Source organism: Dermacentor albipictus, unplaced genomic scaffold, assembly GCF_038994185.2.
Source record: "Dermacentor albipictus isolate Rhodes 1998 colony unplaced genomic scaffold, USDA_Dalb.pri_finalv2 scaffold_15, whole genome shotgun sequence".
Classification (NCBI taxonomy): Eukaryota; Metazoa; Arthropoda; class Arachnida; order Ixodida; family Ixodidae; genus Dermacentor; species Dermacentor albipictus.
Genome location: NW_027225569.1, coordinates 15,167,690 through 15,179,773, shown reverse-complemented (window position 1 = coordinate 15,179,773; position 12,084 = coordinate 15,167,690). Strand labels below are relative to the sequence as shown.

At 45.4% G+C, this 12,084-nt stretch overlaps 1 protein-coding gene across 1 annotated transcript; it reads right to left on the bottom strand.

The window, feature by feature from the left end:
• Window positions 1-284: 284 nt before the first annotated feature.
• On the bottom strand, window positions 285-11,866 carry LOC135921655 (zinc finger protein ZFP2-like). The gene is made up of 4 exons (XM_065455938.1): window positions 11,651-11,866; window positions 6,677-6,750; window positions 5,435-5,576; window positions 285-2,865 (listed from the first exon to the last, which is right to left on the bottom strand). Exons 1-4 carry the CDS (start codon window positions 11,770-11,772, stop codon window positions 1,884-1,886), a joined length of 1,320 nt encoding a protein of 439 aa, XP_065312010.1. The 5' UTR covers window positions 11,773-11,866; the 3' UTR covers window positions 285-1,883.
• Window positions 11,867-12,084: the final 218 nt, after the last annotated feature.

Here is a 12,084-nt window from a genome sequence, read left to right as displayed (position 1 = left end):
AGCAATGAGGCAAATTTCGACGTAACCCGGCGTTTGTGATGCTTTAGTATATATGTTGGTGATATGAAAGTTACATTGTGCCTAATGGGCGTCGGGTATTCCCGCATGATTCGTTGAAGATTCCATCGTCATCGCTGCGTCTCGCTCGCGTTTAACAATGCACATCTGCATTATCGTCGTCTGTGCACGTTGATTACAAAACGTTTAAATACAACGTAGACGAGATAAATAACGGGCGAGAAAGTTCTAGGATGTTCTGATACATGCACGCGCGTCATGTGCTGAGCAGTAATTTCACATTTGCTAACGGTTGGAAGACGTTCAAAGTAAAGAGCTATAGAAGTACCCGCGTCAATATGCATAAAACGTGTATCTTACTTGTAATGCCTAGCTCGCACGGATGTGTGTCACATCACACTAAGATTTTACAGCTATGAGTAGATAGCAAGCTGAGTCAAAACATGCGACTTCTTAGGGTGTGAAAACTGTTCTTTAAATCTGACAGGTATTACCATAATAAACAAAAGTAAAATTTTATAGAGCGACAACATATCAGCACCAAATCATTTGAACTTGAAATTAACAGTCTCAAAACTGTCATCACTTAGTTTATGGTCTCGAAGAAATGTATTTCGTGAGAATACAAGAACCAATGGGATAACTAGAATATTCAATGCTTTGAACAAAATTTAAATGAAATAAATTTTGCTATACCGAAGATGTGCCTTTTCTTTTGTAGAATACCTACAATGATTGTCTGCCGAAAACAACAGGGCTGAAGAACCTCAAATAATGGCAGAGATTACTTTTCAGTTGACAAAGAAACAGTCCTTGGACAAAATACTTCTCTAAACAAACGAGGTGTCAAAGAACTTCTGCGGACATTTAAACATTCTAGTTGCGCAAAACACATACTTATCAGCCCATTAGGGATTGTCCTGAGATGAGTGCCAAAGCTTCGTTCGCGAACAATGTAGCCCTACATACAGTGAGTGCTGGCGAGGTTCTGCAGTGTACTTTGGCATTCAAGCTCGACAAGTACTTCTGGCGAGGACGTCTTGTCTCGTAATTTCTTAAACCAACATTTTACTCAGCCGTCTAAATGTCAAAAGAAGTCGGTCTCTGCGCACGATGCATTTAGTTGCTCACTCCTGTGAAAAATGTCAGTGTTGTTTCCCTAGATGGCTTCACTCACTTTAAAACGGGTAACAGCGAAACACAAAGGACGCGCACACAAGGAAAAGGCGTTAGACGCGGACGGACGCTGGACTTTCAACTCTACTTTATTGAAATCTACATCGCCAGACATAACCTCCTACGCATGCGCATCTTCAACTCCTCCCAAGACATGTGCAAAGAAAATATTTCGTAGATACATTACTGTGCGAAAACAGCTGACGCATGCTCAACTTCGGTTCTCCCCAAAACCTACGCATGAATGTCAGCTTTTGATTAATCATATTTTACCTACTCGATAGGTAAGCGCCCATCGAGGCTTATATAGGCTTACCAATTGAGTAGGTAAAACATGATTCATCAAAAATTGACATTCATCCACAGGTCTTGGGAGGAGTAGAAGTTTGCATGCGTCGGCTGCTTTCACACGATAACGTATCTCCGAAATGTGATCTTTGCACATGTCTTTGGGGCAGTTAAAGATGCGCATGCGTCGGAGGTTATGTGCGGCAACGTAGATTTCAATAAAGTAGAGCTAAAAGTCCAGCGTCCATCCGTGTCTAACGCCTTTTCCTTGTGTGCGCGTCCTTTGTGTTTCGCTGGTACCCTTTTTCAAGTTCATCATGTAGCAACTGGCGCAAGAGCTTGCGCTAATTCACTATCACGTTGTTATGCAAATGCCGCGGGCGATTTATCTAATTCGCGCACTAGACAGAATATCGCGGCTGCACATCCCTATGCTTCACGAGGTGTGTAAGCAGTTGAACTTCGTCACCAAATGAATCTCCACATAAGTAGCACGTATTACTCTGCCACAGATGCTCATCGAGCGTTTCTTTCTCTGGGAAAAGAAATCCACCCTGCGTACACTCATACGGCGTTTTATCTCCGGGCTTCCTTTGTCGGTGACATATATCGCAAACGAACGCTTTATCACTACTGTGCCAGTAGAGTTTGAATGGTTTCCAGCATGTTTGACAGACATGGGGTTTTCCGTCTGTGTGAGTCTGCTGGTGTCTACGGAGACTCGCCAACCGCGTGAACGATTTACGACATATTTTGCAACTGTAGAGTTTTTCGCCTATATGCGTGCGCATGTGGTTATCTAGATTACTAGACTGCCGGAACGATTGATCACATATACTGCAAACGTAGGGTTTCTCACCTGTATGCGTGCGCATATGGTTACCTAGGTGGACAGACTGCCGGAACGATTTATCACATATATTGCAAGCGTAGGGTTTCTCACCTGTATGCGTGCGCATATGGTTATGTAGGTGGACAGACTTCCGAAACGATTTATCACAAATTTTGCAAATGTAGGGTTTCTCGCCTGTATGCATACACATATGGTTATCTAGGTGAATAGACTGCCGGAACGACTGATCACATATAATGCAAATGTAGGGTGTCTTGCATGTATGTGTGCGGCAATGTGCCGCCAGGTTAGCAGCCTGGCCGGACGGTTTGCCATAGGATTCGCATTTGTGTGGTTTGCGTGTTGTATTCTGGCAGTGTTTTACGAAGTTCGAAACCTTGACAACCGTTACATCGCTTGTTTTGCAAGTGTGGGCTGTATCGTCCTTGTGTTCGTTGGCGTGCCCATGTAAGACATCCTCTCCGCTCGAAACATTGCCGCAGACAACGAACAGCTCTTGTTCTTCCTTTCCTTCGCTTCCTGTAGAATTCCTGCAAGCAGATGGTCAATGTGGTTCAATAGGGGCGACTCTCGTTACGGGACGACAAAAATACATTTTTGCCAATTGAGAGTTCGACAAACTAAATCACTCCTTTATTTGCACAATCTAAGCGCTAACATGCAGGCTAAGGTCCTGAAACGTGCCCTCGGAAGTGAGACGTTTGGCACTGAAGCAGGTCGTATCGCCTGAGCTAAAAATTGGAGGACGCTTAAGCTTCGCCTTCAAGAGTGGGACGCGACAGCGTTCCCGTCGACCCGCCAAGGGGTATAAGACAATGCGCTACGGCACAGCGATCACTTACGATGCGCCCCGCATCGGACTTAGCGCCCACCTATCACGCGGTGAGCATCGAGCAACGCAGCGTTCGGCGCGGCAACGAAACGTGCGCCTGAGCGAACGGAACGAACCAAAGAACTCGGTGTCTCGGAGGGGAAACGATCTGCGCCAGCCAAACGTCGCGATCGGCACGGGCAGAGAGATAGATAGTAATCTAAAGAAAGGACCGTGAGCACGGCGAAGCGTCGTCAGGGGAGAGGGAGTCCCGCGACGCGCCTGGCAGCGGTCTCAATGCGCGCGCGGCGCGCCTCCTGTCGGGGCAGCGCCGTACATTGAGAGGAGGGGGTCTTCTGTGTTTGCCGCAAGATGGCTCTGCGTGTGCGGAAAGCGCAGAAGAAATGCAGCGGAAACGCACTTCGCAACTCGTGTTATTGTGACTTCTGTACGTTACATGTTCATTACCGATATACACCGCAGTATAACTTTCTACGGCTTGTTTCGAAGGCGACACCGCATTCACTAGAGGCGCGTTTGCACCGCTTGGAAGCATCGAACTCGTGGCTGAGTGGTAGCGTCTCCGTCTCACACTCCGGAGACCCTGGTTCGATTCCCACCGGGCCAATCTTGGAAGTTGCTTTTTATTTATGAAGCGCCTGCCGTGATTTATCGCTCACGGTCAACGCCGCAAACGCCGACACCGACACCGACGCCGACGACACCGGCTTTTCTGCGACACGAGCTCCTTAACGCTATCGCGTTAAAACAGGTTGGCTTTCTATAGGACGCCTCGTACCTGAGGAGGAGTAACATAATTGGAAATTCTTCACAGGTGTACTGTACTACTCACGTTGTCTCTCAAATACAGGAGGGGGGGGGGCTGACTTCTTGTCGGACATATGTCAGTACACACATATCAAATAGATATCGAATAATATGAAATATTTCAGTTTTCAAACACAATGGCTAAAATCTGCACCCGGAAGGCTTTGTTTTAAAGATCCTGTTGTGCAAATACACAGTACAATGTTCATTGCAATGTTCGTCAATGTAACATAAAACACCTGTATTTTTTTCTCTTGATTTCTTGGCCACAAGATGTTTTGTGCGTTAATTTCATGAAGTTCGCATGCGAGGGGTTTCGGCATTGTTGGCGCGCCATCGTTCCTACCGTATAGGGCTAGAAATTCCAAAACAAACAAATATAGACAGAATAGGACACATGCAAAAGTGCCTCGTGTATCCGTTCTTTCCTGCCTGTTTTTTTTTTCTTCAAATTAGTACCCTATATGCACTGGATGAACAATGTTTGGTATATTGTTGTTGATATGTAATTTATTTGTTTGCGTTTGCATATGCTAGTGGTTGTTCACGTGACTAATGGAATGTTATGGACTGCTTGGCCCGTACGTAGACCAGTTTACGTACGTAATTTGGACATTGTAAGTATTTAATAATCAGGTAAATAAATGAGTAAATAATTACAGGAACAGGAATACCTGGCCACAGCAGCATTTTTGGAGATCCGGGATAGGCTGAAGAAAAGAGGTATACAATGCCTTCCGTATGAATTCAAAATAATTGATGGTATTGGTTCAAGCATTCCAATTCCAGCAGCTGTATCAATCACAATTTTCGTCTGGGTCGTCAACTTGGAAAAACTTTGAAATCGCTAAGTTACGAAAAAAAGAAACAAAATGTGCTAAGTTAACTACACTAAAAAATATACCACAGTTATATTAGCAGCATCTCTTAGAGGATCCTAAGCGGACTGTTCTTTGTATCCATTTGCAGTTTCCGTGAAGTGCGCGTTTGCCTGGATATCCAAAGGATCTGCTCATAAGATTTCAGAGCGCTGTGCAAGACATCAATTTTGTGCGCTTCATATCTGTTATTAGGTGCAGTTTAGAGAATCGTGGCGCTGTATTTTTGGCTGAATTGTTTCTGTATTTTTCTTAGGAATATGTCACAAATAGAAAATGCAGCTCCTTCAATTACCATATATTCAATTTTTTTTTAATGCCAGAAACTTCAATGTTGGCGCAGTGTGTTCTCGAGCAGTTTGATTTCTCATTTACCATGCACTTCGGTCCTGAGCTAAAGCTTCCCGTTTGCACCAGCGCCATATTGTTTGAACTGCCGATGACGTTTGGCATTTCAGGCAACAACGCTTCCCTCCATCGCACAAGTTCGTCAGTTCAACTATAATTTAACCATAGCCAGCTTTGCGTGTCGTCTGAGTGAGTTGATCCATCGAAAGGAATTCATACAAAAGTATGGCTCACCAAGCGTCGTTTCCAAAAGTCCCGGATGGTTTCTCCATGCGCGCATAGCTTGTGCTGGTCACTGCATTGTAGAGGCCGCCACTGCTGCTGTAAACCAGAAGTGTGGAATTTGTGCTTCTGGTTTCTGTGCTGTGTGTATGCCCTGAAAGCAGAGGTCCCGATTTACCATTGTGCGGCAACCAGGCTGGAGCATTCGTTGATAGGAACGCGCAGGAAGCAAGAGGAAACCCTGACATCACTGCGACCGTATGAAGTGATGCTCTAAGTTCAAACAACAGAAGTGGGAATCCACAACCTGATGTCAATAAAAAGACCCACATGTGTTTCTGGAGTTGTCCATTGCTAAATTCCTTCGTCTTTTCTGCCTAGAGCGGAACTTGCTGGACTTTGAAATGTCTGATTTTTGTTCTCTCGCTTCTGGTCGTGCTTTGATAATGCTTGTGCGCTGTGGTAAGTGACTCAGCGCCAGACGCCGGTGCTGCATGTCATACAAGAAAATGAAATATGCAAATGCATGTATTGAAGGATCGCTGCAAACTAGTTTGCTGCAGGTATTGAAAAATAAAGTAAACTTTCCATCCTTTACCTTTAAAATCGCTAGAACAAAATCAGGCTTACGAAAAAGTCCGTTAACCCTGAAAGTGGTGAATGATTCACGAAAGAGAAAATTGTCATTTATGATGAAACCTGGAACCGTAGGCTATAGCGAAACCTGAGCATCTTGACAAATTTATGGGCGATTCTCATGTCAGCGCGGAGTCAAACGTAAGACTTTAACTTGAAATAGCGAGCTTTTGTTCTTCGATTACATTTACATTTACTTTAGGAGAGCAAGGTGATTAACGCGCGAGGGCATTCCAGGTGGCTTGGTTTTCAGAGGGTAAGGGCGGTTACACTCCGGGCTTGAAGGAGGAGCTTCGACTCAACTCTTTCTCGTCACAGTATATTGAATGAGCCAAATAATGTTTAGCGATAAAATGACTTAGGGGCAGCAAGAAAAGCCAGCGGTGATGCTGCTTAGCTTTGGTGGCACGGTAAAAGTCCTCTGGTGGTCAGAATAAATTGAGAGTCCTCCACTACGGCGTGCCTCATTATCAGACCATGCTTTTGACATGTCACAGACCACAAATCATTTATTCATGCTGTTTAAATGTGTCGTGTGCGATAGCAAACGTGAGCTTCATCAATCTCCTTGAAGGGGAGTCCTGGTATAGTAACGGCGGAAAACCTTCCCGCACCTACCGGAGACGGTCGATGCCGCACCAGCTGGATGGTACTGCGTGTCCCATTCGCCAACACCAGTGGTCTCAGGAATTCTGCAACACAACACATTCTCATTAACACCGATGCAACAGTGGTTAAACAAAGATTGTAGCTGAAGCCAATGTTTCGACTAGGGGATACATTAGGAGAAGCTCCCTTGTGGAAACGTTTGCCTCCAAAATCCTCCAGGCAGGAAGGAATATTGCACTGAAACAAAATGCCGCGAGCTTCTAGATTGAAATGAAAGATTTCTTGTGCCAATATACACGCAGTCTTCGCGGAGGGGCGAAGCTATTACGTCTATAGTATATTAGAACAATAACAAAAGCAAGGCTAGTTGTGTTTAGGCAGTGTATACTCCAATAGAGGTTCACTTATTTACTGAACACAACTTTTACCACGTGCCCAATCACACGCATTAAACGTAACCTAATGACCTCTAACATGCGCGGCCGAAAGATAATGTGATGGGGAGGACGGGCAAAAGAGTATAGGTGCTCTTCCCGAGGCGAACGTTCCCAGATGTCGCTCCCCTTAACTCGTGGTTTCCAAAGCAGAGTGCAGGGCAGCAGGAAGCTAATGATTATTAATGCACAAGACTTTTCTGCCAGCCGTCTCATGGCCACCCTCCTCCCCCCCCCCCAACCACGCGCGGAAACACATGTGACTTCCAAAAGTCTGCCTGGGCCGCACATGTGCCGTGACACTTAGGATAGAACGCTGGTGGCGATGACGCAAGCAGGCCCCGAAAGTTCCCATCATAATGTTTCCCACAATATCCCCTAGAAAAAGTCTGGCACCACCGTCCATGCCAGTTTCCTGAAAGGCATCGGGCTGCCATGGCAATGCCGATATATGGGTGTCCGAGGCATGGTCTCTAAAGTGGCATGGCTCGAAACGTGGTAGTGACTTTGTAGGCACAAATTTATTAAAACGAAATAGTCGTAAAATATTTTCATTTACTGGCACAACATCTGCTAAAGTTTACTCGCCTACAGTAGATTACCATACGCTAGCACAATGTTGCACTGCTTACGCAAATCACATCCGTTCTCCAACTTCAGTGGCTTGCAGGCACCATATGCTTTTCATATAATTGTATTCGAAGCAGAAGCCCTCATGTCTGAATATAAAAACAATTTTAACAATAAAGAAAAAGCAGTTCATTACGTGCAATTGCAGTGCTGGCCACTCGCGCCTTCGAGGTATCCTGGCTCTGTGAGAGCGATGCCAGTCCTAAGTCTCCACATCCAGCTTTCGCATGCATGCAACACTAAGGGGCAGTGGAAGAGATTTTCTACGTAATGTAGCAAAACCCGACATAGCTCCTGTATTTGCAAGCAAAAGAGAACGCTATGTTATAAGCGCCTACTGCGAATTGTATCCCGCTAAGATAGTCCATTTACACAACACACGCATACGGGAGCATATGCACACGCAGGTGCTCTTAAGGCTACACATATTCCGTGGATGTGTGGCCGAAGGTTTACACTGTATGATTTATATCGGAGAGTCGTGTCAAGACAGGCGCCTTTGCTGAAGGTGCATGGGAACCCCCTTTCCATTCGGTGAGCGAACCGCAGCAATGTGTACTGATTGACGTTTGCAGCAGGGAAGCCAAATAATATTCCTCGGCACGCAGCAATTAGCCAAGAATGTAACATTGGAAATACATCCCTCACTGGCAACTTGAGAGGCTATTTGCAATGTTCCACCGATGATCTCTTAACCTCTTGAAACAACGCAGTGCCGCTTGCTATTTAGCTATTGTTCATGCCGGAATCATGCGCACCCATCTATAGCAATCTTGCAAACAGAAGCTTCATTTGTCCACGCGTCCCGACTGACCTGCCAAGGCTAGTTCTGCCGCTCTATGGGAGGCTTATTTTTTTTATTGCGATAGCAATTGTGGGACTCTCCAGACGCAGTTGTGCCGCTGACGTCACCGTGATGTTCCGTATAAACTCCAAAGTGCATAACGCCATCTCCAGTCCCCCAACACTGCATGTGCGAGTGAAAGCGTGCGTGCAGTTTACAGGCCACGCACGTCTTTGAAATCTGACCAACGCCTTCAATGTCAGAATAATGGGCGTGTAAGCCTTTGAAGAATTCTGGTACAGGGTACACCTGCACAGTTTTGCAATATTCGGCGAACGTCCCCCGGAGTGCTAAGGAGCGCTTTTTGACTGAGTGAATCAGCGAAACAACCGAGAACGCGCTGGCGCATGCGCGAGGGATTGCCCAGAGCAAGTGTCCTCCACCAGGCTATCATGTTAGCATTTATTTCTTGCCCTCTCAGTGGAAAGAAAGAAGAAAGCGCGAAATGAGATCAAAGTGGGTGGTCTGGGATAGCCAGTGTGCTCCCTCTTTTTCACATATGCATTGCAACTTGCCACCATATAGGTACAAGAGTCACATTGGCAGTGGGTCTAGCGTTCGACCTACCCCAGTTACATAATAAGCAAAGCGAGAACCGCCTCAATGACACGCGGAAGTACATTTAAATGAAATTGTACGACGAGATCATCATCGATAGGGAGGGGCCATTTACCACAAAAGAAATGTAGGATTACGCAAGACATTCCTTGACATTTTTACATATTTCATGTTGTCTATTGATTCTGTATGCTGTAGTGTGGGAGCACGGATTAATTTTGATGGCTTGGCTTTCTACCTCCGTACCCACGCTACATTGTCTCGGTAAACTGAGATATCCTCTGTTTCATTTTATGCACATTCCTTTAGATGAGCATCTTGCTCCTCATTATTTTGATATATTCCATAAGGGGGAGTGAGTAACCACGTAAACAACCTTAACGTTTGCCTTGACGTGTCACAGGAGTGCAATATGCTGCCTAACATTTTTTACTCTGTGCTTGTCGAGTCGCCGTCCTGCAACTACTCGGTATGCCAACCCAAACGCCACCGACGGAATGCTCCAAAGTGCTGATGCAGTCGTAGTTACAGTCATCAGTGCTAGCATGCCAGCGAAAAATGAGTACAAGCATAATTGTTTCACTGGTAGCGCTCCCTGTCGTCTTCGGTAGTGAGTTCGAGTGCTCGAATTAACTCTATATTGATTACCTGTGGTTTTTTATGGCATGATTAGTGGCAGAGATGTGGCAGCGACGTGGAATAAGACGACGAATTTTGTACAATCACAACCTGACCTTGAAACAAATCTAATGCTTTCGCCTTGAAAGTGTCCGATGCCGGATGCAATGCACAGCACGAGTGAAGCTGAAACGTGACGTGTTACTGCGATTTTTCACAAATGCTAAAAGGTACCGCACTATAACTATGATATGACTATGACTAAAAGGTACTATGACTTTCCACTTCTTTATCGCTGTAGTGCAAAGTCACCGAAGCTTGCTCTATTACAAAAGATTTGGAGCCCTGTAAACTAAATTTCAGTGGTAAAAGAACGTTCACATAAAACCAGAAGTGGGCTCATCGACCAAACTACTCCGAGTGGGAAATGGGTCAGCTTGCGCGACAGAGCGTATTTTCTTTAATATGTATTGGTGGCGCTTAGGCAACACAGGCAAACGGACAAGCAATCCTTTTGAAGGAACCAATGCCTTTTCCTCCCCCGGGCTTATGTTTTCTAAACACAAAGTGTTTTGCGGACACTACCCACTTCGTGAGGCTTCAATTTTATGTGGAAAATTACAGTGGTTTTGTGCACTTTGACGTGTCGTCCAGAAAGTACTATGGTGAGCAATATTAGCGGGAACAGAGGAGTGCGTGTCAGATAGCCTCGAACCGTGGTAAGGGCGATACGCGACGGCCGTCGTCGGAAACAAAGTGGAACGGAGGACGCTGTTGTAATAACTGCTGGCACTCCCGCCATAGGTCTCTATACAATGTGAACAACTTCACATATCGCCAGAGCACATTCATGAGGCTGTTTGATATTGTGGTTACTGATAACTTTGTATAGAAGTGTGGCCAATAGCAGCACTTTTCTGACGCGTAAACATTCTAGGGGAACTTCCCTGGGAAATAAGCCTGCACCTGTAACTCGTCACACGATGCGCTTCATAATATATGCATACGGTCCTAGGGGGTATATCCTAAAGTAGGCTACACAAAACACACGAACGAGAGTCACAGAGCTGCGCTCTAAAAATATCAAAAACATGAAGAAAGATATGACTAGTTGTATGTGAGTGCGACACATAACCGTTTTAACGGCTGACGGCGGCCAGTCAAGTGCCGTCTGCTACCGTTTTCGAAAAAAAAAATCAGGCGCAGCGGGAGCTCCAACAGAGCAGGAGCGTCCTCCTGTCTCCCCTGTTTGGGACAGCGCCATCCTTGTATCGGTGCAGCTTGGTTTCGATGATATTCGGCACACGATCTTCTGTTCCCGCTCATATTGTTCTCGATAGTACTCACCAATTTGGCATATCTAGTGAGGCAGTGCGCTTAAAACTAATAAATTCCTACATTTTTGGCGCCAGAACCGGGACCTGATAAAACGCATGTTACAGTGAAACTGCATTTAGTCTTTTATCACCGGGGCTTCTGTAACGAGCACCTAAATACAGGTAAACATGAGTCTTTATACAATGCGCTTTCATCGAAATACGGCGGGCACATCCGGAATGGCACCCGCGACTTCGAGCTACAGCATCCAGTGCCGGATGTGCAGTGCAATAATCATACATAAGCGAAAAGTATTTGGTTCGTTAAGTAAATTCCTTTATCATTGTGATAAGTTTTATCCCGAGCGTGAAACATCTGTCTCTGCACTGAACATGACAATACTTCCTCACCGCCCGTGTATCGACGCGTCTATAAGAAAGTCCCGATTTAGAAGCTCAAGTAGGCCATCAACAAAAACTCGGTATAGGTGGGAACATCTCTACAGATGTAAAAGCTTATTACCTGTTTCATGTCTAAGGATAACAGTATTCAATGAAAAATTGACAAGTGGTATAAGCTCACGTTGGGTAGGCGCCCAAAGAAGACGAAGCGCCCTGGGTGTTGTCATGGCTTGAAGTTATGGTTGCTTCGTCCATGAAGCTGAACACAGGAGGCGTGTATACGCTGCTTCTTTCTTCAGCCATGCCTGATGTTTCGATGGGAACGAACTGGCGTCTACTCACGTATGCGCGATGTTGTATCTCAGCGCATGCGCACTCAATGCCCAAAACGAGCGGAAGCAACTAATGCTTTTCGCACTTCGGGATGCAGAATAAATTGATAGTGCATATCTGGTGAAAACGAGACGATAGAGAGTGCCACTAGTTTGACGCTAAAGAAGAAATTTTTTATTGCTAGCAGATTCACCCCGATAAACCTTGCTATCTTTCCGCCAAATCATCTAACCGAACAAACCCTCATTAAAAAAACAAGCGTTCATGTGCAGACATCATAGC

Excerpts from the sequence above, each read along its gene's own strand:
- LOC135921655 (XM_065455938.1), bottom strand. The coding sequence starts at position 11,772 with ATGGCTGAAGAAAGAAGCAGCGTATACACGCCTCCTGTGTTCAGCTTC. Across the intron at positions 5,577-6,676 it reads TGCGGCATCGACCGTCTCCG|GGCATACACACAGCACAGAA; the intron begins GTAGGTGCGGGA and ends CTCTGCTTTCAG. Across the intron at positions 2,866-5,434 it reads ACTTTTGGAAACGACGCTTG|GAATTCTACAGGAAGCGAAG; the intron begins GTGAGCCATACT and ends ATCTGCTTGCAG.